Source organism: Ostrea edulis, chromosome 4 (genome assembly GCF_947568905.1).
Source record: "Ostrea edulis chromosome 4, xbOstEdul1.1, whole genome shotgun sequence".
Lineage (NCBI taxonomy): Eukaryota > Metazoa > Mollusca > Bivalvia > Ostreida > Ostreidae > Ostrea > Ostrea edulis.
Window position 1 is genome coordinate 36,239,285 of NC_079167.1, and position 27,273 is coordinate 36,266,557.

Below are 27,273 nucleotides of genomic sequence, written 5' to 3' on the forward strand. Positions count from 1 at the left end.
CCAAGTACTAGTATATATGCACTTGAGATAAAAAAAAAACAACAACAAAAACAACCAACATTCCCAGAACAAAGACTACATACACAAACTGTAACAGTTTATATGTACTTTGATGCATCATAAGAAAATTACTACTTGTGCAAATGGAGTTGGGACAAAAATTTGATTTCTACCTGATTTTGCGTAGAGGAACTAATAATGAACGTACTGCTCGCGGTTGTCGTACACAGGATTTTTGCGAGCTACCACCCTGACCCCAGCTTGGCTGCGACTGGACGCTTCACGGTCAAAACTCATGTTAATTTCCCCTAAGTCTTGGACAGTCTCATCAGGGGGAACATACATGTTTAAACTCTGTTAGGAAAGAGATGAAATTGCTATACATATACAATGGAAACTAAAGGTTAAAAATAGAATTTGGAGTTAAATTTTGACTGGTATGTATAAGTGTTGACCTGTAGGTTAAATGGATTTACTGGTATGTACAAGTGTTGACCTACCTGTGTTTCGTATTCTTTCAGGAAGCTGGGAGGATTGGTAAAGTCAGGTTGGTGTTCGTAATTTCTCCTGTAAACTCTGTAGCTTGCCAAGTAGTTGTTGTATCTGAAAATATCACGTCACAATGCAAGCCACAGTTGTTGCGTTATGTTGTTCAATACAAATGCATAAAAAACGGGGTTGTCTCCACAGACAAAAAGTTACAAGCTAAAACCATCACGAATATTCCTTGTAATTCTCCTAGCCTGAAAATTTCTTGCACAATAAAAAGCATGTACCTTGACCAGGAGTAGAAGAGAATGATGAGTCCAACCAATGCCAATAGTATGACTATGGCAGATAGAGCGACGAATGCGACCCAGGGATCGTCCTGCCACCAGGTGTAGGACTTGGTCATCACACGTACGATATTGCCGCGGTCCTGGAGACCAGAGGCAACACTCTGGATACTACTGATGCTGAATGGAGCTCGGACAAGTTCTACATTGCGACTGAGGGCATTGTTAATCTGCCCCAGTGTTCCACTGGATGTTGATGCTCCGACCCTGTAAACATGGTGTAAATTTGTTTTATCTATGGTGTATAAATGATTCTTCTTCTACATTCCATCTATTTTGTAATTATTTAAAACAATGTATTATAACCACAATGTCAAACAAAAACTTTCAAAGCACTATAATTGTTTCAAATACATTTTATAAACTAGTAGAGACTTGCAAATGTAACAACTGATTTGAGTTGTTGTATATCTACATATACTTACAGATTCAACTGAGTATTTTCCACTAGATTATATCCAAGATTTGGATCAGCTACCACAAAAGTGACATCAGAGTATCTCTCATCATAGCTAAGCTGTCCATTCTGTAATATACGTCTGGCCTGAATAGACTCAATGATGACAATTTTCTGTGTGGCATTCTGGATTTCTCGTCTAGTGGTTTCAATGGTTCTGACTACTTCACGTGGCAAAAGATTCAATTCCAAGACGAATCTGTTCTTGTCCTCAATCAGATCAATCTAAAAATTATATTCAATTAAACCATGCTCATAAAACTCCCAGGACTTATGTGTTCAACTTTCAGTATAGAAAGTGAGCTTCTCATAAATAGAAAATACATGTTTAATGCAATTTACAGATAAATGTCTGTCGTTCAACCACCATCTTAGTATTCAATAAACACTGTACATGTGTATATACATACGTAGACTGTGGTTTCTGTGGCCTGTTTCTCTAGAGCACTTGCCCTGTCCGACGCTCGCACTTGGAAGGTGTAAGGATTGAGGTCAGCATTTGAAGTACGGAAAAATTCAAGGAATGTAAAGATGCCTCCAGTGGATGAATTCAAGCCAAATGGAACAGAAGTATCCAAAATTTCATAGGTAACTTGGCCGTTAAGACTGGCATCTGGATCCGAGGCCTGTAAATTTCAAATAAGCCCATCAATATTACCATATACTGTCAACTATGACAAATCATATTTTGTCGTTGGTGCCGTCTAGAATTAGAAATCTGAATGATAAGGACTTGCCTGTACAGATAGCACACTGCTTCCGGCTGGGGCATTGATTGAGATTGCTCCAACATAGAAATTCCTATTGAGCAGCTGCGGAGGATAACTTGGGTAGGAGAACTGCGGGGCGTTATCATTCCTATCCAACACTGTTAAGATCACTGTAGCATTCTGGAAGGTGTTGAATACTAACAAACAGAAACAAAAGTTAATTTACAAGTAATCCACACAAGTTCTGATACATGTACATTGTAAATTTGTATATATACATTTTCCAAACTACTTGAGCTGATTACATTTTCCAAACTACATGTACTTGCACAGATATTAGGTATATCATGTTCAAATTGAACTACAGCCAGTGTCTAGTACCGTATGGTGCCTGTTGATTTGTGGCCTGACGTTTTGTCCTTCTGGCCTCCTCTCTCACTCCAATGACTATAATGTATTGTCCACTGGTTTCTCTGTCGATGGTCCCACTCACCCGTAACTGACAAGCATTATTAACCACCGATATGCTAATCAAACCTTAAATAAAATACAAAAAATCTATTAGCTGCTGCTAGTTTTTCCTGGCCGAGTTCTTTTAACCTACAACACCTTGTTTACTATAGACAAAAAAAAAGAAAGACAATTTTTCTTAATGTTAAATATTGAAAGTGATACACACACAAAAACCAAGACCTTTGAAGGGAAGTAACTTACTTAATGTCGTTGACGGAGAAACGGAAATGATGTAGCACACAAGGTTGGTATCTGGGTCATGGTTCTCCACTTGTGCGGTGAGAAGGTTGGTCTGCAGAGGACTATTCTCAAAAACAGTGGTATTGTACAGTCCTAGAGTAAAGCCTACTCCTCTCTGTCCGGTGTTGGAGTAAATCACAGTTACGTAACAATCAGCTTTTCCGACCAGTGCTTGCCAACTGCGGTCATAGGCTACCACGCGGAAGTGGAAGACGGTTCGGCCATCAGCATTGAGTAGAGATTTTCTCACATAAACTTTTCCATCTTTTGTGACGTCAAAGAACTGGTTCACATCAGCAAAGTCTTTATCCATTGTGTAGTCAAATTCAGCATTATCTGTCTGTAAAACCAGAATAAATATTTAAGTATACTATACATAACAAAACAGTTGGATAACAAGTACTGTAAAATATACTTATAAAGAACATTCTTATAACAAATTCATAATCATGCGTAGTGATATATATTCCCCTACATGAGAGGAAAAAAACATTTTCTTATTCAGAAAGTTTGGTTACAATGAACTGTTTTTCGCTGGCCCTGGAGTTTTACTTTATTGCTGGTACACAGTCAATTACTGTATACAGATTTAACTTGGCTCCTGGTTATTTTCTAGTTTCTGTTCTCATTACAACACCATTTTGAAAACAAATTTGATCTTTTTAAAAAATATTTTGGCTAGATGAAATTCACTGCAGTTTTAATTATGCATAACACACCAGAGAAAACTGTTATGGATGGAGGGATGTGGTGGATATATACAATAATATTTTGGAAATTGAAAACTTTAAATATTTTTATTTAGTGAAAACAATGCAGCTTTAGTAAAACCAATCAGTGGAAATAAAATCCCAGCAAGATTTGAACTATAACTATCTAAAGATGGATGGTCACACTTAAATCCACTGTGCTAACTGGTTAAGCAATTTAAAAGGATAGGAAGTACGTCACTGACATATTGTGTAGCTCACACTTATCCTATACATTATATCATGTATACAATGATTTCAGTGCACTGTATGTATTCAGTTTTATACAATTGAGATCTAATTTCAGCAGTCTGTCTGCTAGCTGTGTAAACAGGAGGAGGAGAGCACCACATCTACTGATTGCATATAAACTATACTATAGACTAAGGATGTATGAAATGCACGTGTATATCATATGATTAACAGGTCAAACAATGATATTTCTAGAAATTTGCAGGAGGTTAAAGATATGGTTGTAAACAGCACTATGGAAACATTAATCACTTTCTTTGATCTGGAACTTACATCTCTGTTGAAAGGAACCGTCCTATCAGCATCGGTAGCAGTCACTGTAAACAACGAGGTACCAATGGCTGAAGCATCATAGATCTGAGCAGTGTAGTTGTTGGGGCTAAATATTGGTCTGTGGATGTTTCTGACCACGAAAATCGACACAGTGGCAGTGGCAGACTTAGGATTAGCTGCCGAGTCTCTGGCCTGGACAATCAGCTGGAAGGAGTTTGGTACACCGTCTCTGGTCAGGGGCTGACTTAGATAGATTCCGCCAGATGACTCGCTGACCACAAACTGAGCAAACTGATTGGGTGGAGTGTAGCTAGACTGGATGATTCTGTACCGCAGTCTTCCACTGTCGCTGAGGACCGAGTCGGCATCTGTTGCAGAGACGGTGACAATCAGGTCCTGAACATTGACATACTCTGAGATAGTAAGGTTGTACAGACTCTGTAGGAAAACTGGAGCATTGGGGTTACGACGGACATTGATTGTTACTTGGATTGTTGCAAATCTGGAGGATGCTATCTGGCTTGGCACATCTCTGGCTTGTACCGTCATCTGCACAAAAATATAAATAGATTTAACACGAAATCTTCCAAAGGCTATTATTCTATGACTTTTTTGCAATTCAAACCATATGGCTAGTGATAAAAGTATGCACCACAAACTGTTCCTGCCCGGTTTGAGTTAAGGCTGAGGACACTGAAATGACACCAGAGACTTCATCTATCCTGTAGTACAGAGATCCTGGAATTCCACTGATGATGCTGTAGCGTACCTGGTCCTGTAAACAGAATGTGTACGGTTTAATGAAATCCTTCTAATACATACACTGTATAGCTGATATAATAACATTCCATTAGCTAAAATGATTGAAAACATTAATGGAATAACATTTCTCAGGTGGATATGTACAACTCATTGAAAATGGAATTTTATCTTGTACATGCACATCTATTGAAAAAAAAACTCAAATTGTGTTGGAGCAACACATGTCCCTGCCCAAGAGCCATAAATATGTCAATAGTTATCCGACCGGACCCAAATAAATACTTGACCTGCATATTCTTATGATATATCTACAATGTATATCCCAAATTTCAAATCAAAGTGTCCATGTATGACTGAGGTAATGAACAGAAACTAAATTGTTTAAGTTTTCAGAAGTCAAATTGGTCAAAAACTTACAAACATTATTCAACCAGAACCAAATACAAAGTTGACCTGCATATTTTCAGGACATATTTATTCATCCCAAATTTCAATTCAAAAGGTCCATGCATGACTGAACTAAATTGTTTAAAATTTTCTAAGTCCAAGGGGCATAACTCTGCCAAAACTTATCTGACCAGAACCACATAGTTGATCTGCATATTCATGATATATCTATATCCCAAATTTCTACAAAATGTCCAGGAGTGATATATAATGAGAGGAAACTGAATTGTTTGAAATTTTTCAAAGTCCAATGGACACAACTCTGCCAAAAATTATTCAACCTGAATGAAAGAAGTATTCCCATGATGTACCTGTCTACCAAATTTCTGTTGAATATTTGCATCTGTAGCTGAGATAATGAAAGGAAATTGAATAACAATGAAAGAACAAAATTTGGGGGGGGGGGGGGGGGGCTAAAAAAGTGCTAATATTTTACATTTAACTCATGCATGTCATCTATGATGCTGTACAGAAGTGATGGAACAAAAAAGTATTAAAAAGGTTAATCAAAAATGGCTTTTGAAAATTAAAGATTGTTTTCAAAACTTACTCCATCACCATCTGTGGCTTGGACTTGAATAATACTGGAGCCAACTGATGTTGATTCATCAATAGTGGTTTCATATACGCTGCCGGAGAAAACTGGTCCATTGCGATTACGAATAACATTAACAGTGACAGTGACCAGTCCAGTAAGTTGGGGAACGCCATTGTCATAGGCTGTGATGGAAAGAACATATCTGGCGGGACGCTGTGTATCTTCCGAGAGCCGCTTGGTGACGTACAACACCCCACTGATTGGATTGACGTAGAAATAGACATCCGAGTATGAGGGCACTGAATCAGCTCCTCGTAATACATAGGTGATGCGACCATTTTCTCCCTGATTAAACAACAAAAAATGATTACATAACCTACAAATTCTGGACTCGGTTGATATGAATAAGGAATACATAAAAAAAAACTTACAGTATCTGGATCTGTTGCATTGACATCAGAAATTCCCACAGCCAGAGCTTGGTCCTCCAGAATAGTGACTTCCAGGTTTCCGTGGATGAAGGCAGGTGCCCCTGTATTCCTAGTAACAAACACCCTCACTTTGGTCGATGCTCTCTTTGTGGGGTCGTTTGTTCTAAAAGCTTCAACACGAATCAAGAAAGAGCTGGCTGGGTCTGATCGGAAAGACTGTGCCAGGGTGATCTGTCCTGTTGCTGAGTTGATCCTGAACATAATCAGCGAGTTTGTTTCACCAGTGATGTCATATTGCAGCCGTGTGTTAAGGGGATCAGTAGCCTGGAGCTGTACGATGTTGTTGCCAACAGCATAGTCCTCATTGAAGGTCACAGTGTACTCATCCTGGTCAAATGAAGGCAGACCCAGGCGTTGGATTCGGATGGTGACAGAAATCTGACTGGACAATGCTGGAATACCCATGTCTGTGGCCTGCACTGTGAACTGTTCAATTTCAACGGAAAAGAAAAATTCTAACTAGTACATCCCATTATTGAATGGTCTTTCATACCAAAAAAAATATATGGTATTTTTCATTAGGAATTCATTGATTTTTAACTAAAAATCATCAACTTACATGTAATATTCAATTACGTATTGTGTTTTGAATGTGTTTGGTATTTGTTATAATTAGGAGAGATAGGCATTAAATCTTCATGTTATATGCATTTGATTACTTTGAACAATTAGCAAGTCTATCTAAAAACGACAAGTACTCTAGCCAAATGCCTGAACAAATTGTTTGTAAATCATGGACACCATATCCTCCTCCAGAGTTGGAAATATTGTACACAGTAAGAAGTGAATGTCGGTGGATACTTTCAGATTAACAAATGGTACAATTTTCAATGCAAAATTAGCTCTAGTTACATTTGTGCATGTACAATTATTTATGCTTTTTTCATATGAAGACATCAGTAGAGTTATTTGCTTTTGACAAGACTTTAATACCTTCACTAAAGACAAATGAAAAACATTGCGTTGATTTTATAATGTTTGCATATGTATAACTTACAGTGTAAATATCCTCAGGCACACTGACAAGAGACAACCTGGATGTAATGTTACCAGAGACAGGTTCGATAGTGAAGTAAGACAAAGCATTGGCTGGTCCCACGATGCTGTAGCGGATCTGTCCATTGGGTGTGCTGGCATCATCACTGTCCACAGCTCTCACTTGTAACAGGGTGGCAAGTACAGAAGTACTCTCTGTGACCGTGACGTCATAGTTAATGGAGGTAACAAAAGTCGGCTGTCCAGTGTTACGGATTACATTGACAGTGACTGTGGCAGTTCCAATTCGGCTGGGGCTTCCTTGGTCGGATGCTGTAGCACCAAACTGTAAAAGATGACAATTTTATTAATTTCCTTTACATCAATTCAAATTATATAATGGGTCATTTCTGTAGTGGTCTGATTTTTGAGAATTTTATAAAATTGCAAAAATTAAAATTGCGAAATCATTCTTAAATAGATAGTTAATGGAAAATTAAATAAAACTCAAGTTTCAGGGCAGAACAAGTTCAGAACTGCATACATACATAATTTCACCTGTAATTTTATTAGTTTGCTCAGATAACAATGACTGTATTTGCAGGTAAAAATTTCTAAACAACAGTTTTTCACATGTCAGTTAATAAACAAATTCCTAAACTATATGTATATATGTACATGAAAGTGATTCTGGTTTTTCACATACTACATAGACTGTCCTCCTCGAGGTGTCTTCTGTAAGTCTCCTGTCGATGGTGATCATCCCATTGAATGGATGAATGGTGAAGAATCCAGAGTTATCCTGTAGGTCATAGATGACGGAATTCTCGGGACTTGTCACATCAGCATCAGTAGCCGTGATCTGTAAGACATTGCTTCCCACTCCAGTGTAGTCGTAGACGGTGTCTTCGTATCGACGGGCTGAGAAAACTGGAGCATTCAGGTTACGCGTGATAGTGATGGTCACTATGGCTGATGTGGTGATTTCAGGAACACCGGTATCGTAGGCAGTTACCAAAAGCTGAAAATCGAGATATTGACAGTAAATTACACATGAATGTTTGCCGCAATATAATGTAAAGGAACATTATCAATAGCTGGCTTCACAAAATATTTCCCTAAAACTTTCAAAAGATTCAAAGGCACATATATACATGTACAAAATACTACATAATATACATGCATAAATCAATGCCTGTCAAAATCCTCAATTTCTTGGTTAGGAAATGTGTTCACAATGTGTAGTGGTGTACTAGTACAATGATTTATGTACACAAAAATAAACTAGATGGGACCGTAATACCCACATACAAGTGTTTGCCTTTAAATATACTCTCCATCGTACTGGTGTTATTAAGCATGCCTGTGCTCTAAAGCGAAACATGGATTATATTTTAAACCATTGACTATTTTAGGGAAATTGGAGAAAATTACTCATTTTATGACATCATGGATTCAGAAATTGCATGTATAGACAAAATGTGCAATATCATTTCTATTTTGAATTGTTTCAAGCATAAAATTGCATAATTTTCATGTCATTATTTACAACTATCAATAATATCATAAGGCATCATAAATACCAGAAATTACATCATTTTACTGTGCCAAAATATACATGTATATTCCTGTTTTGATTAGCATTGGAAATATACATTTCTATCTCAAAATCTGATTTTAAAAATAGTCATCATCACACAGGGGTTTTTCATTTGTTATTTTGTTAAAAACTGATGAAAAAAAGGTCCATCCGTGCACATATACATTTTTAGGTTCTTGATCTGCATTTAAACATCCCTCTCTTTGTTCATCACTCCAATATTTTGGTGTAAACGATCATTTAAAGCACAGTACATATGAACTTATAAATTGTTTCACTTTACAAAATGACTTGGAATTACTCACGGTGAATGTGGTGAAAATGTTTAGTCCTGAGATTTGTGTCAGAGGTTGTCTGACATAAATAGCACCAGTAGCTTGGTCCAGGAAGAAATATTGTGTGCCTGGGCTGTAACCATCCAGCCTGTACCGAATCGCTCCCTACAAAAGCACAGGTTAAGCTATTCAATAAGATGGAATATGAAATAAAAGTATTTTCCTCTTTCAAATATGGTAGCACAACTCTTATTTAAATTACAGAATCAGCACCCTTAATTCCCCACCCATTCCATAAACAAAACGCCCTGTCTGGGTCAGCTAGAAAACGGAACCTACTCTAAGATCATTGTCGATGGCCTGAACATTGAAGAAGGAGGTATTGACTGCCTGGTTGATGGGTACTGAGGAGATGTAGGGGGTGCTGATGAACTGTGGAGGTCCCGAGTCTCTAATGATGCTGATTACGACGGTAGCTTCAGTTGTACGTGCGACGGAGGCCGGGCGGTTGTCTGTTGCTCTCACTCCGAACTTTTAAAACAAAAAACATCCCTTAGTTACCTGATAAAGATTATGTAAGAATATTTTGACTATTCATAAACTTGCATGCTACAAGAAATAATGCTTCTATTTTCATTTTTGTAAAGGATGAAATAGTATAATCTATGCACAGTGTTACACATTTAGCATTCATATCATTTCCATATCAAACCAGTCTCTTACTGTGAACTGGTTTTGTGCAATTCCACTTAACAACTGTCTTAAAGTAATTCTTCCTGTCTCTGGATTGAGGTAGAAGTAGGCCTGGTCATTGGCAGATCCAAGATGTGAGAAAATGACTTGATCCTAGATTTCAAAAACAAAGTGAAATTAAAATAAAGATTCTTTGCTTAAAATGCATGTATACAAACTTTACAACTTTGTCATTGTAAATGAGAAGTGTTTCTAAATACCCCATCTGAATCTGTAGCAGTGACAACAAGCACTTCATTGCCCAGAGGGAAAGTTTCCGAGATGGAAATTTCATATCTGCCTGGATTGAAGACAGGTCCAAACTGGTTCCTGGTCACTGTAATTGTCAGGTCAGCCTGGGCTCTGTTGCTGGGATAAACTGAATCATAAGCTTGCAGTCGGACCTGGAGAAAAAAAAGGTTGAGCTTTCAATTACATCAGATAAGAAATCTAAGGACCTAAGATATCAAACATCAAAAAGCTAAAATGGAAATACAGTTCTGAAATAATGATTTGTAGTTCATGACTGACCACATATGATGAGGTCTGCAGACTATCGGACAAGAGTCCATTCCTGAGGAACACTCGTCCTGAGCTGGGATTGACATCAAAGAAACTCTGTGCTGGGAACATTCCAATCATTTGATATACAATGGCTCCCTTCAGGTCTTGATCTGTGGCTGTGGCAGTGAATACGGAGGCGTTGATGCCGACAGATTCCTGGACTGAAATCACGGTGGGAAGGTTGGAGAATTGAGGAGAGAAGCGGTCTCTGAGGACATTGACAAAGACAGTGGCTGTGGCAAACTGAGGGTTGGGGTTCACGTTGTCAGTGGCTGTCACCGTCACCTATCAACAACACAAAACTGTCTTATAATATCTTTATTCATAAATAATGCTCACCAAACAAACAGCACAACAGTAAAGCATTGTCATTATTTTATTTCTTTATCTGAAAATTAGCAGTAAACAATTGAAGCTTACAGTGTATCTGATGTCCCTGGTTGTGTCTGAGGTCAGAAGTCTGTTCACTCTGACAAAACAGGTTTGGGAATCTACACTGAAGTAACCCAGAGCTTTCTGGTCTCCAGTCATGGAGCAGGTGACTTTGTTCTAAAATAGAAAATATCACATTCATTTTACACTGTCTGTTTAAACAGTCCAAAGTACTGTAAATTGTTGTTCTTCAATGAAGAAATCCTTACTCCATCTGAATCCGAAACATTCAGCTTCTGGATGTAGGTGTTGACGGCCAGATCCTCTTGGATTGTCACCTCGTAAGTTGCGGGGTTAAAGATAGGGCTATTGAGATTTCTTCGAACAGTAATGAAACATTCAGCTGTAGCCCTCAAACGAGATACACCAGTGTCATATGCGACTACTCGCAACTGAAAAACAAAAATAACCATGGATTACAAATACCTGTTAACACTTGGTTGTTATGCTTTACACTGTTGTGGTACAGTGGATTGTAAGTAACCCATACCAAGTAAGAATTGAGACGTAGGTTGTCTTGACGTAGATCTTGAATCACGTTAATGGCACCACTCGTGTTCTGTACTCGGAAGAAACTTTGGGCAGGATAGTCTCCCACTGATTCATAGTAAATACGGCCCTGTAACAGGTTAAAAGTTTGCATAGTAAATGCTATACACCACAATTTATTTTCAAAACTTGCATTGAGAATTTACAATTTTAAAGAGGAGATTCCTTTCACTATTGAGTCACAATATATACCACTAGATTTAATCTGGTAGCCTGCACATTAAGAATGGAAGCAGCAATGTTGGTAGTCTCATCAATAGTCACGGCATACCGCGCGTTGCTGGTAAACACCGGGACGTTCAGATCACGGTTAATGGTAATGATAACTGTAGATGTGTCCCCTTGTGGGTTGGGATAGCCATTGTCTGTCACTTGTACAGTACACTACAAAGGTTTTGTTTGGGTTTTATTTTAAATTGTTCAGAAAACAGTAAATGTCAAATTACACGTACATTCAAAATATACATATGTATATGGGTGGATTACTCACGGTGAATGTAACATCAGAAATGTCTAGGAAGGACCTCTTGAGGAAAATATCACCATTGGCCGTGTCGATGAAGAACATGTCGATGCATCTTTGTTCCGTGTTTGTCAAGGAGTAAGTCAAGCGGTCCTTTAAAAATAATAAACGGAAATCTGTCATAGTGGGAAAAACTGCACGATTAAGTTGGACATCTTTTTCTGACATAAATTTGGAATTAAGAACTAAAACTCTAAAACCAAACTCTGATTCATTACGTTATCCAAGTCAGTAGCCGTGGTATCAATTAATCTGGAACCAATGCTTGTGGCCTCATTGACACGAGCTGTATAAGTGTCTTGAGAGAAGACTGGTGGGTTGATGTTTCTGAGTACATTGATTGTGAGATCGGCAGTGGTTGTCTGAGATGGTACAGCACTGTCATAAGCCAAAACTCGGAGCTGTGAAATAAAATATACAATCTGATATTTGTTTTAATGCCATGAATCAAAACGAAAGTAGCTTACACTAAAGCACACTTTTTATGCCACATGCACAGTGCTTGCAATGTCAAAATCGAGAGTGGAGAAAGTCCTAAACTTAAAAATGTTTCATAGTTTACCACATAGGTGAGCGACACATCGGTCCTCAGATTTCCATTGGTGTAAACTCGTCCATTCTGGTCCAGCCTGAAGAAGCTGGGAGCGGAGAGCGTCCCGGTAACTTGGTAGACAATCCTGCCTTGCAAATCTTGATCTACAGCTGTCACAGTGTAAATCAAAGAGCCATTGTTAGTATTTTCCTGTACACTGGTGACATAGGGAGTTTGGATAAAGGTTGGCCTAAACTGATTCCTAGTCACAAATACAATCACTTGTGCAGTGGTGGAACGGCTAGGTCGTCCATTGTCTGTCGCTTGCACAGTGAACTGTAAAACATGGAAATACATGGAGATTATATCATTTCTTTATAGTAATGTTTACATAAATTCAAATGTTTCATTTAACTGATGACTCACAGTGAACTGGTTGATATTTGTATTCTCCAGCGATTGTCGTAGGTAAATTGTTCCATTTGTTGGCTCAATAAAGTAGTAAGACAAGGAGACACCATTTTGATTATCTCCAATGATGGAGTAGGTGATAGCATCCTGTAAAGGAATTCAATCCAGGTGAATGCAAAATGTGGATCAATGCAATATAACTGATTCTTGATAGTTTTAAATTACTCACTACTACTTTTACTCACAAATCACTTAAGGGCTATTCCAGAAATAAATACATGGGGGGGGGGGGGGGGTCGGGAGGCACCTTTTGTATATACCAAGCACCCATAAAAAAAAATAAAAAATTACCCCATGACCCATCAAATTAATAAACTCATTTTACAATGACCCATCTAATAAAAAAAAAAAAAACTAACCAGACCCACCACAAAAATATTTTTAAAAATGAAAACGGTACAAATCTCGCGAGGTTTTCGGGACAAACATTCTAGTCAATGACGCGGTAATGCCTGTGCGACATTGTATCACAGTAGTTCTGAAGAAACGATGTCACATCAACAATCAAAGGCATCTATGGCGGGAATGTTGGAAAGATTGGGAGTCCAAACGATGCTATTATCATGAAATGGGTATGGATATGTTTTTCCACGAATCGTTCGTCTTCTAATGGAGCCCGTGCCCGGAGGCCTCTATATCACCATCACACCGACTGATAAATATAACGCATCGGTACCCTCGTATAAATCAACTAAGGTTTGCCTATTTTTATTAGAAAACGGAATACCTATTGGTTTCAAAATATTCCCAAAATCGATGCACTGTAAACTGTAATAATCTACAGAACAGAGTTCGCCGCCATCACGTCCAAAGGGACCCTATTAAACGCGCCTCTAATTTGAAGAGTGCCGTAATGGAAAGTTATGCACTGCAAAGAGCGACAACTCGAATAGTTCTATGTTACTTTCGATTTCGAAAGCAGCATTTCGAAAGCACGTTTTCAATTTTCCCTCCGACGTTTTGTAACCAACACGACAAGAGCGACAATAAAAATATTCTGAAAACTCAACACCCACGTAGCACAAAATAAAACAATAGAAACTACCCACTACCCATAATAAATATTTTATCAACAATCCCACCACGGACCAATTAAAATATGAAAAAATACGACCACCCACACAAAAAAATATCATTTGCCGCCCGACACCCCCATTTGATCATTTCTGGAACAGCCCTAATTAAATAGAACATGTTTGAGACAAGTAATATTTGTCAATTCTCCAACTACTCTTTATGCAAAAACAAAATGTCTGGTTTGTGACAAAAGATTCATGAGAAAGTGGAGCTCCGGAATCTTGTGCGTATTTTTAGTGTATGAATAAAACAGTAACAATAAGCATACATTGTCTCTGTCTGTAGCTCGGACATTAAGCACTCCTCTGCCAAAGGCAAATGTCTCTGGTATGGTTTGCTGGTACTGTTGCTGATCAAAGAGGGGTGGATTGACATTTCTGGCAACGGTGATCAAAACATCAGCTGTGGCTCGGAGGACAGGAGATAGGGTGTCGTATGCAATTACTCTCAGCTGTAAGTAAGGAATGACCATCTGGTTAATGTGAATACTTGGGTATGACAGTGTGGATTGTAATGAAAGCTGAACCATCACACTTACAGTGTATGATGACCTGTAGAATCCGTCATTCATCAGGTTATCAATCACGGTCACACGCCCATCTACATTACCAACAGCAAAGAACGTCTGCGCAGGGTATACACCAACAGTCTCGTATGCTATTCTTCCCTGTAATAAACCAGTTTCACTTCAGCATTTTGGATACAGTAAACTCTATCACATTAGTTCAAGCTATTAAAATCTTTTCTTTTATCGATTTCATTTATTACATGATTTATCAGAGACATTACCACACCAGTTAATGGCAAATCTATGTAGAGAGTTTTAGCAGTCTTTTTGAAAAGTACTAGAAAAATCCTGAAGGCAAATTAAGGCCAATTCAACTTAATTAGTAGATTATCATCCAGGGTCACAAAAAAGTATGGGGCGGGTGGGAGGATTTTATTTTTTTATTTTTATTCCCCGAGAAAAAAAATCAATGACAAAAGGCATCACAAAAAAATGTTAATCAAGTTAACGTTCAAAGAATCCTCGGTAAAAGATATAAAACCAACATTCTGTGACTTTAATCATTCACTTGTGTCACTGGGAAGCAAGTTTGTTTGAAATCATAATTTTTGCAAAAATAAACAAAATCGGGGTGGGCCCTTTTTTTTGAGGGGCGGGCGGGGATGATAATCTATCAATTAATTTTAATTGGCCTAAGTCCTAGCCAGAGACATACCCTGAGATCAGCATCTACTGCAGATACTGTGTAAATGGTGGAGTTAATGGCCTGACCATCACCAATGGAGGTACCGTAGGGTGTGTTCTGGAAGACGGGGGGGAACTGATCTCTCTGGATATTGACCACCACAGTGGACGTATCGATCCTCTCCTGGGTCACTCGCTGATCCGTGACGCGCACCGTTATCTGTCAATTACAACACAAAATTTTCTTACTCTTTGAGATAAGATTTAGTAAAAATCTTTCTTAAAAAAAAGATGCTGTATTCAACAAAATGAAACCAATAAAACAGCAAGTTAAGTGTAAAAGTTATCCAGTACATTTACTGCTGGGGTGTAACAGCAACCCATCTGATATATAAATATGGTACCTGTATCTGATTCAGATTGGAGAATCCCAGGTTAGTGAATGACTTGGTGAGGAAGATAATTCCGGAGTCTGGGTTGATGTAGAAGTAGTCAAGTAGGGTGTTGTTGAAGATTTGTTGGTTCGCAAATGTCACTCCCACTATGCTGTATCTCAGAACATCCTAAACACAAATTCACATATCTCAGAACATCCTAAACTCAACTTCACATATCTCAGAACATCCTAAACTCAAATTCACATATCTCAGAACATCCTAAACTCAAATTCACATATCTTACCAACCCCCAATATTTTTATTTAAGGAAGTAACAAAATACATGTATCTAAAGCAATTACTTATTGTGCAAAATCTTTTTCTATGATGGCTATAGGCCTTTATAACTCAGAAGAGAATTCATCACTTACATTATCCGCATCAGTTGCTGATATTTTGTACACACTGGATCCCAGCCCAAGACTCTCTGGTACAGTGGTTGTGTATGGCTCATTGACAAAGATGGGTGGATTCTCGTTCCTGATCATATTAATACTGACCAGTGCCTCAGCGACTTGTGACTGGACAGCCGTGTCAAATGCTGTCACTCTCAACTGTGTAAAATAAGATTTTCATAAAATGTCAGATACAAAAAATTCTAGTTTGTAGCTCAATATGAAATCTAATACCTCAGAAAATAAATTCCCATCAACTTGAACCATTTAACTTCCAAATCACTGTACTGGAAACATAAATCTTTCAAAACTATTGAGAACATCCGATAAAACGCGACAAACCTGGTAAAATTGTGTACTGTCCTGGCGGAGATTGACGGCAACATTCACTATTCCTGTAGAAGCATTCACACGGAAATAGCTGGAGCCAGGGATATCTCCAATCAGGTTATACTGTATACTTCCCTATAAATGAAATGAAAGTAGCATGTAGGACCTTTATCTGATAGCCTTGGCTTCACAATTCAATTTCAATCCCTGACACAATTTGATATCTTACAATAAGATCACTGTCCTGTGCTGTGACTCTGTACACTGAAGTTCCGATAGCCACCCGTTCATTAACAGAGGTCGAGTATGGTGTATTGAAGAAGAATGGTGGTTGGCCCCTCACAACATTGATAATAACTGTGGCATTGGTCAGTCTGGGCTGTAGGCGGTTGTCTGAAGCTTGAACTGTCATCTATTGGGAAACAAATCATAATAAAACCCTTAAATCCAGTTTTCAAAAACTTCAAAATCTTATGTGGTACGTTTGAGATGCATGCGTGTAAACAAACTATTGATTCCAACATGGATATAAAATTTTGCTGGATTCCTACCACGTATCTGTTGTTGATGGTGTTGGACAACACAATACTCTTGCGGAGATAGATTCCTCCGGACTCGGGAGCAATGTAGAAGTAGTTATTGGCGTCCTGTGCCACAATTCTATAGGTCACAGTGTCCTGTCAACAGAGAACAAAGTTTCAAACTAATACCAGTCGCAGCCGGATATCATTTATTATACTCAATTTCATTATCTTTATTGTAGTTACAGAAACTACAGAATCTAGAGAGTCCTAAGTCTAGTGTTTGTTAGGATTTAAAAAAAAAATCCATGATATACAAAGAGATTGGATATTAAATTGTCAAGTGAGGCTGCTGGTTGAACTTACCAGATCAGCATCTCTGGCTGTTACAGTCAGAATGACATCTCCAAGAGGATAATTCTCATTGATGGTGGTTTCATAGTTTCCAATGAATATAGGCGAGCTCGGATTACGGATAACGTTGATGGTGACTCTACACACTGTGGGATTGCTTGGATAGGCAGAGTCATAAGCCTCAACACGAAGAGAGTATTGAGTAAGACTGTCCAATTTCAGGTTTCTGGTTACATACAATCCACCATTTGTGTCAATGTATCCAAAATATGCCAATGCTGCACCATCTCCAACGACTCGGTAAACCATACTTCCCTATAAATTCATTTCAATTTCTTTTTATATACCTGAGCATCAATAACATTAATCCTATCCGAATGTGATCTCAAATCAAAAGTTGTTTAACAAGATGTGGCATATAAATTCATGAGAGGTACATGTGCCATAACTGCATTGCTCATCAAACTTTAAATTCTAATACCAAGTTCATACAGGAAAGTACCCCACAGCAAAATGGTTAAAAGTACTGTAGATTATACCTTAAGATCTCCGTCACTCACGCCCACCGTGTAGAATGGGAAGGTCTCGTTGACACCTCTTGTTTCTGTTATAGTGGTTACTGCATTAGCGTTCTGACATTGTGGTGTGAACTGATCTCTCACAATGGAGATGGTGACGGAAGCAGTTCCAAATCTCTCTGGATATTTACGATCTCTTGCTCTGGCGGTGAAAGTGAACTGACTTGTTCCGATTCCGACAAAAGATTTTTTTACGATTATGTCACCAGAGAATGAGGTCAGGAAGATGTAATCCTGAGCATAATTAAAGCCTGCTGTATTCTGGTTAAGTACTTCATAAGAAACAGTGTCTCCATCAGCATCAGTGGCAGTGATTGTCCGAATGTTGGTTCCCAGGCTTACCGATTCTTGGACGGTTATGAAGTACGATTGCTCACGGAAGATTGGAGCACTTGGATTACGGATTATGTTGATGAGAACATTAGCCTCAGTTCTACGAGTTGGATCTAAGGTGTCATAGGCAGCAATTCGCATCTACAATGTTATAAAAAGAAGATAACATCAAGGTAGTGCAATCAAGGACTAAAAAGCTCCAGATTTTTAAAGTTATATATAACTTAGGATGGGATGGCGGTATAGGATCATCTCTACTAAACTTAATCAAGGGAAGTTAAATTGGCGATATTATTTCACATACGTGATTGGAATGGCATACATGTACATGAACAGTTTGTATATTTCAGACTTTTGGCAATAATGATGTGCATGTATACTTAAAATAATGATACTTTTATCCTACTGAGCAATAAAGTGTCACTTACTGTACACATTTCCAAACTTTATTGTTTAAGTCTTACCACATAGAGTAGAGAGGTGTACTGGTCATTAGCCACAGATCTGATCAGAGTGATGCGTCCGTTAAACACATTCAAAGTGAAGTACTCCGTGGCTGGGAAGTAACCAATCACTTCGTATCGAATTGAACCCTTGAAAGAAAAAAAATTTCATTTTCAAAAATTCAACATTTCAGAGAAAAGACTAATATCATAAACTACAAAGTATTTCGTGTCATTTCAACGAAGCCATATCGTCTATATTGTAAATTACTTCTTATCATATCTAAGATCATAAAAGTCTAAATAAAAGCCGAAGAAGAAGAAAAAACCCGCACCTGTAAATCAGAATCAACTGCTGTCACGGTGTAGACCGTGGAGTTGATCTGACGGTTGTACTCCATGGAAGTTTCATATGGTGTATTGACAAAGACTGGTGGCTGGTTGATTTGTCTTGTAATAAAGACACGAACAGTTGCGAAAGCAGAACGAATTCTGTTGTCTGCAGCACGGACCGTCAACTACAATGATTGAATTTCATCAGTAAAATGTCTGCTCATAAATTCAAATGATGGTGAATAAACATCTTCAATTGATTAAGAAATAGTGACAGAAAAACAAGAACAGAAGTTGAATATTTAGAGTGTTCGAGATTCTGAGTTCTGTACTGTCAAATTCAGAAAGATTCTCACTGTGTAGACATTGATTATGGTTCCCACTAGACTTCTCCTCAGTGTAATGACACCAGTGTCCCTATCCAGATAGAAGTACTCCGTTCCATTAGAGGTCGAGTTGATCAGCTGATACGTAATTATGTCGTTAGCATCCTGGTCCACGGCAAGCACGGTGATCACCTGACTACCGATACTGGTGGTCTCGGGAATAGTAATTTCGTATGTTGCTGAGGGCGTGAAGACGGGACCAAATTCATCCCTTGTAACACTGATGATTACGTCCGATGTGGCACGATTGGTTGGGTACGCCGTGTCGTAGGCAATCACCCGCAGCTGAAGACGGAACACAATTGTTTATAAAACATCTCTCTAATTTGATTATATAACCATCCCTGTTTCTTCCAATAGAGAGAAATTTTTTCAGTAAAATCTGCTCATTAAGTGAAAATAACGATGTACAACATAGTTGAACAAAATTTAAATGGACAATTCTTTACAAAAATTGATGAAATGTCTCAAAAGATAAGTTACAATACACATGTACAGATATACAGGAAATCTGTTAAACTTCCACTCACAGTGTACGAAGATCTCAGAATGACATCATCTCTCACAGAACGAATAATATTGACTGTTCCTGAAACGCTGTTCACCTCAAAGAAGGACTGGGCCGGGAAGATGCCAATGGACTCGTACCTGATGGAACCCTGTGTAAAAGAAATCCTCGACTGTAAATAATTGCCACTGTAAATCTGGTTTTATTCTCCCAAAGTCATTTTTACCAGTTTAGCAAGATGACTAACAGTCAAAAATTAAACTCTTGAGATATATCTACATCAACTGCTTGCAAACAGTTTTTTTCAACTCATTATCAAAATAGCAAATCTTACAAAAACCAAGTCGATTTATATGTACAATATATCAGTAGCAGTTACAGAAATCTTCCAATGCTACCGATTCTAAATCTCCAGTATATATATCTGTCTACTAACCACCAAGTCGGAGTCTCTGGCAGTGACCGTCAGAATGGTGGCGTTGGTGACCTGATTCTCACGGATTGCTCTACCATAGGGAGAGTTAATAAAGAAGGGTGGCTGGTTGTCTCGACGAATGTTCACAAAGGCTTGAATGGTAGCCACTCCCTCGGGTACACGCTGATCTGAGGCTTGGAGGGTCATCTGAAACAGATATCCTTGTTATGCATATCTACCGACCTCAATTTTTCTAGAAGATAATAGGACTTTAAGTTAGAAAGAAGCAGTTGGTTGGTTGGTTGGTTGGTTGGGGGGGGGGGTGTTAGTATATTGATTTCACAATAAGGGAGTCTCATGATAAATTTAATGCATTTATTTTTAAATAGAAAAACTGTAAATTACATAAACTCATTTGTTAATTTATCATTGATGGTAAAAGTGTACGAGTGAATAAAAATGCAGACATACTGCTGACTGACAATTAAACATTATATCCTGTCTATTAAAGTCTCTGAACTGGATGTACATACTGTGAATCTGCCTATGTTGCTGTCTGTCAGTACTCTTCTGAGAGATATAACTCCGGTATCGGGATTGATGTAGAAGTATTGTTTGGAAATATCATCCGTTAGAATGGTGTACCTCAGGCGATCCTGAAAGGAAAATTGTTCAAATGAATGAACTCTATCCAAAAGAAAATTCCTTCATAATTGATAATCAAAGGTGCATTTACCACATGATAATCATTTATAAAAGTAAAGGATGATCAATGCCCCATAACAATACAAAATATACTTGTACATGTCATTTCCCAATAACCATAATTCACTGTATTTCTGTATAAAACACAAGTTCCTGTCTTCCTCAAAAATTCAAGTTATACATACCCCATCTTGATCCACAGCTGTGGCGTTGATGACACCCTCTCCCAGTGGGTAGGTTTCTGCAATAGTCGTTTCATACTGGGCACTGAGGAAGTTTGGTCTGCTGGGATTCCTAGTGACTTCCACTGTCACTTGACTGGTGGTTCTACGGGTGGGGTCTTGGCTGTCGTAGGCTGCTACTTGGAACTGAAGAGCAAAATAGAAAATCTTATTACAGGAATTTATTTTTTTACACTGATGACAAATATATTCTATATCGTCTGACAACACGTGTAGTTATTTTACAGATCCCAATTACCGTGTATTGTATTGTGGTGTCCAATTTCACTGATGATTCCAATGACACCACACCAGAAGCTGGATCCACGATGAAATAGGGAGATCCTGGCAGCACCACCTTATACACAATGGTTCCGATCAAGTCCTGGTCAGTGGCAGTAACGGAGAGGACACTGCTGCCCACAGTTCTGTCCTCTTCGATTCTCTGGTAGTATGGGGTATTAATGAAGACTGGTGGGAACTGGTTTCTGTTAACGGTGATAAATGCTGTGCTGTTGGCACATCTCTGAGGAAAGCCATCATCACAAGCTCGCAGTTGCAGCTGTAGACAAAAAACTTAACTGGTCATTCATGTAAAATGTACCTACCTATTAACACAAAACATTAGAAAGAATCATCCATTCATGTCCTTTCATAACATAATTTGTGTCCCGTGGGGATCCGGGTTAGAATAGGTCCTCAGTACCCCTTGCTTGTTGTAAGAGGCGACTATATGGGGTGGTCCTTCGGATGAGACCGCAAAAACCGAGGTCCCGTGTCACAGCAGGTGGTGTGGCACGATAAAGATCCCTCCCTGCTAAAAGGCCATAAGCGCCGAGCATAGGCCTAAATTATTCAGCCCTTCACCGGCAGTGGTGACATCTCCATTTAAGTGGAAGATCCTCGAGAGGGATGTTAAACAGTATACAATCAATCAATCAATCAATATCATAATTTGTAAAGATTTTTGTAATCTACATTGTACCTCCACATGTTCTCTGAAAAACTGCTGCAAAAGTTGCATGCGCAGTGAACCAAACGATATTCCACACTTCTAGGTGCATTTACACAATATTCATTTAACAAAAGGCCCATAACCCTGATCCTGATGAACAAGAGGCCCACAGGCCTTATCGCTCACCTGAGAACTAGTGAAAAAGTATCACTACTTCCATGGGCTATGAAATCTAAAAATTTCCTATTCTGAATATCTAAGCTAAATTCTAATGTTCAGCAACAGTATAAAACAAGATGTGTTCTTTAAACTTCACTGCCCTCAAAAGTGCATACACTGATGAAAGGCTTTAAATAATAGGTGTATTAAATTAAAATATCAAAATAAATGACTAATTTGGACTCATCCTAAAGTCATAGTCCTGGGTTGTGAAATTCACCATTTTTTGTAAATACTTTTCTGCTATTCCTAAGTATGCAATACATTTAGATTTTATACAGTACCAGCAAACTTACACATAAATACTATATACTAAGTTTGGCCCCACCCTGGGGTCAAAACCCTTACTCTGGGGAAAATCAAATTTACAATTTTGGTAAAAGACTACCTGCTCTATCCATTTAGTTTCAATTTAGTATCAAAAACACTAAAGAAAATGTTATTTAAGTGTTTTACACATAAACACTATATAACAAGTTTGGCCCCGCCCTGGGGTCAGAACCCCTACCCCAGGGATCATGAAATTTACAATTTTGGTAGAAGCCTTCCTGTTCTACATCACTATGCATTTAGTTTTTCTTACATATGTGTGGTTCTTGAGAAGAAGATTTTTGAAAATTGGTCATTTTTGGGCAGTTTTTTGCCCTGCCCCTAAGGCCTCATGGGTGCAGGAATCCTGAAATTTAAAATTTATTTTCCCCTTGTCCCAATGATGCTTCATACCAAATTTCAAAAGAATTGGACTGGTAGTTATTAAGAAGAAGTTAAAAATGTTCAATTGTTAACGCATGACGGACGACGACGGATGAAAACCAATTGCAATAGGTCACCCGAGTTTACTCAGGTGACCTAAAAATGCATAAAACTTGTACAAAACATGATTTATCAAAATTTCAGAATATGTAATAAACATTCTTTACAATGTGGAACCATCTTGGAGGACTTACCACAAACTGACTGAAGGAAGTCGAGAGCAATGACTCTCTCAGCCAGATATTTCCACTGAGCTGATCAATGTAGAAGTAAAGTTTATTTGTGCTGAAGGGAGAAGACTGCTGGCTGATGATAGAATAGGAAATGGTGTCCTGTAAAACACCCAATATTCAATAAAAACATTAAATTATACAGTCCCCGCCCCCTCTCCGACATTGAAATCTCAAAAAAATATGCATAAACACACAGAGATCCCTTAAAAATGTTGCGGTGTTTTACAGCAAGTAAGAAATTTCTTACACAAATTGGTTGGAATATCTCTAGTTTAACATTAAAACTAACCTGGACATCCGCATCAACGGCTGTAACATTCAGGATAAACTGTCCAATGGCCTGATTCTCATTTATTGTAGTGGAGTAAGATGGCAGCTGGAACTGGGGTGAGTTCGGGTTACGGATAACAAAGATATTGACAGTAGCCACTGCACTAGCGGTAGGTCTGGCAGTATCGTAAGCTTTTATTCGGGCCTGCAAACAACTTGGTGAAATTACTGCTAGTTTCTTTGTGCAAAAAAAAATGCTTTTGACCACAACTAGAAGCAATTTTGCAAAGAAAGATCTAAAAAAAATTCCTTGAACATATTTCTTAACTAGGATCATGGATATTAAATGAACTTACAATATATTGTTGGGATCTTAAGTTGTCACTCTTCAGACTGACTATATTGGTAATATTTCCCGTGAATGGATCAACCCTGAAGAAGCTCTGTGTGGGATAATCTCCGACCATCTCGTATCTGATAGATCCCTAAAAAAAAAATTAAAAAATACTAGGATGTGTAAATGCTGCATTTTCATTACTAGAATGTATAAATGATGCATTTTCACTACTAGAATGTGTAAATGATGCGTTTTCACTACTAGAATGTGTAAATGATGTGTTTTCTCTCTGACAGATACTAAAACTCACAATCAAATCCTCATCTCTGACAGTTACTAGAACTCACAATCAAATCATCATCTCCCACACAATGAAATCATCTCTGACAGATACTAAAACTCACAATCAAATCATCATCTCTGACAGTTACTAAAACTCACAATCAAATCATCATCTCTGACAGATACTAAAACTCACAATCAAATCATCATCTCTGACAGTTACTAAAACTCACAATCAAATCATCATCTCTGACAGTTACTAAAACTCACAATCAAATCCTCATCTCTGACAGATACTAAAACTCACAATCAAATCCTCATCTCTGACAGTTACTAAAACTCACAATCAAATCCTCATCTCTGACAGTTACTAAAACTCACAATCAAATCCTCATCTCTGACAGATACTAAAACTTACAATTAAATCCTCATCTCTGACAGATACTAAAACTTACAATTAAATCATTATCCCTTGCTGTTACAACAAATGTTTGACGACCCACAGCATCCAGTTCATTAATGGTAGTCTGATATGGCTGGTTAATGAAGAAGGGCGGTCCTTGGTCCCTGATGACGGTGATGAAAGCATCAGCAGCACCGAACCTCTCCGGGGTGGACTGGTCACTGGCAATCATTCTTAACTGTAAAAAAAAAAAAAAAAGGCTTCTCTAAGGTCCATGGCAAAACCTCTGGGGGAAAAATCTACATACACAATATTATCTCAATGTAGACCAATCATAAATACACAAAATGTATCAATTCCATGAAAATAAACACAAAAGTTTTTGAGGATTTCAATACAATCATAATACAGCATTAAGTTTTGGAACAAATGTGAGGATCCAGCTTTTAAAATGCAGGAAATGGTGTCAATACAAAGGAAAAATCTTGTCACAGATATACAGGTGTACATGTCAGCAATGATGAAGGCATTAGGAACAATTTCACAAAAATTAATCACCAAAACACAACTCTAATTTTAAGTATCCCCTGTTTTGAAAGTTGCTTCATTTAAATTATTGCGAACTTGCTCCGTTTTGTCTAAAAAAAAAAAATTGTTCCTTGCCCCTCTAACTGGCCTGAAATTCTCAAAGTCCAATAACAGAAGATCGAAGTGCGAATTTCAAATCTATATTTCAAAAACAACAAAGGTGCTATGCATTGCAAATGTCAGTGGTTTGGTGATAACATTTCGGGACTAATTTCTGTAAGTCCCTGGTTGCACTGTAGGTGTACCTACCCTGTACTCGACAGAGATGTATCTACCTTGTACTCTGTCTGAGATGTACCTACCCTGTACTCGGTCCGAAATGTACCTACCCTATACTCAGTCTGAGATGTACCTACCCTGTACTCTATCTGAGATGTACCTACCCTGTACTCGGCCCGAGATGTACCTACCCTGTACTCTGTCTGAGATGTACCTACCCTATACTCGACCGAGATGTACCTACCCTGTACTCTGTCTGAGATGTACCTACCCTGTACTCCGTCTGAGATGTACCTACCCTGTACTCCGTCTGAGATGGTCCAAACAGAGGCTGACGTACACAGATGAGACCCGTGTCGACTGAGATGTAGAAGTAAAACAGTGTTGTATTGTCTCCATTAGAGCTGTATACCACACGGTCCTGTCCAAAACAAGTATCATCAATCAGCATCATAAAATACTTCTCGAAGATGTAAGTGTTTAGTACTGACAAGACAAATAATCATTCTAATCAGTAATAACTTCAACATTGTTCCATCTTATCTTTCAGCAGAAACATTTAAACTTTCAAAGTAAAACCTGACATTCTCTACATGAACTCGGGTCTGTATCAGTCTACATAATTCTGTATCAGTCTATATTAACTCGGGTCTGTATCAGTCTACATAATTCTGTATCAGTCTGTATTAACTCGGGTCTGTATCAGTCTACATAATTCTGTATCAGTCTGTATAAACTCGGGTCTGTATCAGTCTACATAATTCTGTATCAGTCTATATCAGTCTGTATTAACTCGGGTCTGTATCAGTCTACATAATTCTGTATCAGTCTATATCAGTCTGTATTAACTCGGGTCTGTATCAGTCTACATAATTCTGTATCAGTCTATATCAGTCTGTATTAACTCGAGTCTGTATCAGTCTACATAATTCTGTATCAGTCTATATAAGTCTGTATTAACTCGGGTCTGTATCAGTCTACATAATTCTGTATCAGTCTATATCAGTCTGTATTAACTCGGGTCTGTATCAGTCTACATAATTCTGTATCAGTCTATATCAGTCTGTATTAACTCGGGTCTGTATCAGTCTACATAATTCTGTATCAGTCTATATCAGTCTGTATTAACTCGAGTCTGTATCAGTCTACATAATTCTGTATCAGTCTATATAAGTCTGTATTAACTCGGGTCTGTATCAGTCTACATAATTCTGTATCAGTCTATATCAGTCTGTATTAACTCGGGTCTGTATCAGTCTACATAATTCTGTATCAGTCTATATCAGTCTGTATTAACTCGGGTCTGTATCAGTCTACATAATTCTGTATCAGTCTGTATTATTAGTTATCCAGGTCCAATCAAGCGTGTCCGGGGATTTACCCCGGGTTGTAATCTATACACCTTCAGGTCGCATGGAATCCCCCCCCCCCCCTTTACACCCTTGAGTGGACATGAATAATGAATTTATTTCCGATGTAACTAAATGATATTGCATGTAATTACCTAGTGATTAAAAGTAGGAATTAATATTAATGTCGAATATTTTATGTGTATGACAAGCTGGTTGTAAATAAATGACTTCATAATACACTGCATTGTTTAAGGTAAAAACATTTTTTTTTCTTTACCTGCAAAGATACAATGTATTGTGACATCTCGTTATTTACCCTTAACCTCAGCAGGCTGTACAAACTACTTTAACTCAAATTTGAAGTCACATCTGCTTTACAATATTTTAATAATGGTCACAAACACTTTATTGGCTACCAAAAATATGCTTTCTAAAAGAGCAAGAGCAAAGAAAAAATTCAATAAAAAAGTAAAGTCCATTTTACCACACAGCAACCTTGGGTGGAAATATTTC

At 38.0% G+C, this 27,273-nt stretch overlaps 1 protein-coding gene across 1 annotated transcript in view; it reads right to left on the reverse strand.

Annotated features, from left to right (window-relative positions):
• LOC125668751 (uncharacterized) overlaps positions 1 to 27,273 on the reverse strand; it is a 92,986-nt gene that overhangs the window by 1,753 nt on the left and 63,960 nt on the right. The window contains exons 109-158 of the mRNA XM_056162511.1: positions 25,707 to 25,829; positions 24,654 to 24,839; positions 23,936 to 24,064; positions 23,599 to 23,784; positions 23,271 to 23,408; positions 21,409 to 21,711; positions 21,114 to 21,296; positions 20,757 to 20,879; positions 20,245 to 20,430; positions 19,831 to 19,959; positions 19,271 to 19,585; positions 18,917 to 19,099; positions 18,603 to 18,731; positions 17,767 to 18,279; positions 17,240 to 17,542; positions 16,904 to 17,029; positions 16,582 to 16,764; positions 16,365 to 16,487; positions 15,999 to 16,181; positions 15,595 to 15,753; positions 15,222 to 15,410; positions 14,537 to 14,665; positions 14,267 to 14,449; positions 12,877 to 13,008; positions 12,481 to 12,786; positions 12,137 to 12,319; positions 11,886 to 12,011; positions 11,588 to 11,779; positions 11,337 to 11,465; positions 11,056 to 11,238; positions 10,835 to 10,963; positions 10,382 to 10,699; positions 10,072 to 10,254; positions 9,842 to 9,964; positions 9,458 to 9,649; positions 9,149 to 9,283; positions 7,950 to 8,264; positions 7,266 to 7,589; positions 6,209 to 6,694; positions 5,790 to 6,122; positions 4,683 to 4,805; positions 4,031 to 4,579; positions 2,718 to 3,096; positions 2,385 to 2,540; positions 2,031 to 2,200; positions 1,704 to 1,919; positions 1,262 to 1,518; positions 777 to 1,043; positions 501 to 603; positions 209 to 354 (exon numbers count right to left, since the gene is read on the reverse strand). Coding sequence (XP_056018486.1) covers positions 209 to 354; positions 501 to 603; positions 777 to 1,043; positions 1,262 to 1,518; positions 1,704 to 1,919; positions 2,031 to 2,200; positions 2,385 to 2,540; positions 2,718 to 3,096; positions 4,031 to 4,579; positions 4,683 to 4,805; positions 5,790 to 6,122; positions 6,209 to 6,694; positions 7,266 to 7,589; positions 7,950 to 8,264; positions 9,149 to 9,283; positions 9,458 to 9,649; positions 9,842 to 9,964; positions 10,072 to 10,254; positions 10,382 to 10,699; positions 10,835 to 10,963; positions 11,056 to 11,238; positions 11,337 to 11,465; positions 11,588 to 11,779; positions 11,886 to 12,011; positions 12,137 to 12,319; positions 12,481 to 12,786; positions 12,877 to 13,008; positions 14,267 to 14,449; positions 14,537 to 14,665; positions 15,222 to 15,410; positions 15,595 to 15,753; positions 15,999 to 16,181; positions 16,365 to 16,487; positions 16,582 to 16,764; positions 16,904 to 17,029; positions 17,240 to 17,542; positions 17,767 to 18,279; positions 18,603 to 18,731; positions 18,917 to 19,099; positions 19,271 to 19,585; positions 19,831 to 19,959; positions 20,245 to 20,430; positions 20,757 to 20,879; positions 21,114 to 21,296; positions 21,409 to 21,711; positions 23,271 to 23,408; positions 23,599 to 23,784; positions 23,936 to 24,064; positions 24,654 to 24,839; positions 25,707 to 25,829 — 10,559 coding nt within the window. The remainder of the gene's footprint in view (positions 1 to 208; positions 355 to 500; positions 604 to 776; positions 1,044 to 1,261; positions 1,519 to 1,703; positions 1,920 to 2,030; positions 2,201 to 2,384; positions 2,541 to 2,717; positions 3,097 to 4,030; positions 4,580 to 4,682; positions 4,806 to 5,789; positions 6,123 to 6,208; positions 6,695 to 7,265; positions 7,590 to 7,949; positions 8,265 to 9,148; positions 9,284 to 9,457; positions 9,650 to 9,841; positions 9,965 to 10,071; positions 10,255 to 10,381; positions 10,700 to 10,834; positions 10,964 to 11,055; positions 11,239 to 11,336; positions 11,466 to 11,587; positions 11,780 to 11,885; positions 12,012 to 12,136; positions 12,320 to 12,480; positions 12,787 to 12,876; positions 13,009 to 14,266; positions 14,450 to 14,536; positions 14,666 to 15,221; positions 15,411 to 15,594; positions 15,754 to 15,998; positions 16,182 to 16,364; positions 16,488 to 16,581; positions 16,765 to 16,903; positions 17,030 to 17,239; positions 17,543 to 17,766; positions 18,280 to 18,602; positions 18,732 to 18,916; positions 19,100 to 19,270; positions 19,586 to 19,830; positions 19,960 to 20,244; positions 20,431 to 20,756; positions 20,880 to 21,113; positions 21,297 to 21,408; positions 21,712 to 23,270; positions 23,409 to 23,598; positions 23,785 to 23,935; positions 24,065 to 24,653; positions 24,840 to 25,706; positions 25,830 to 27,273) is intronic.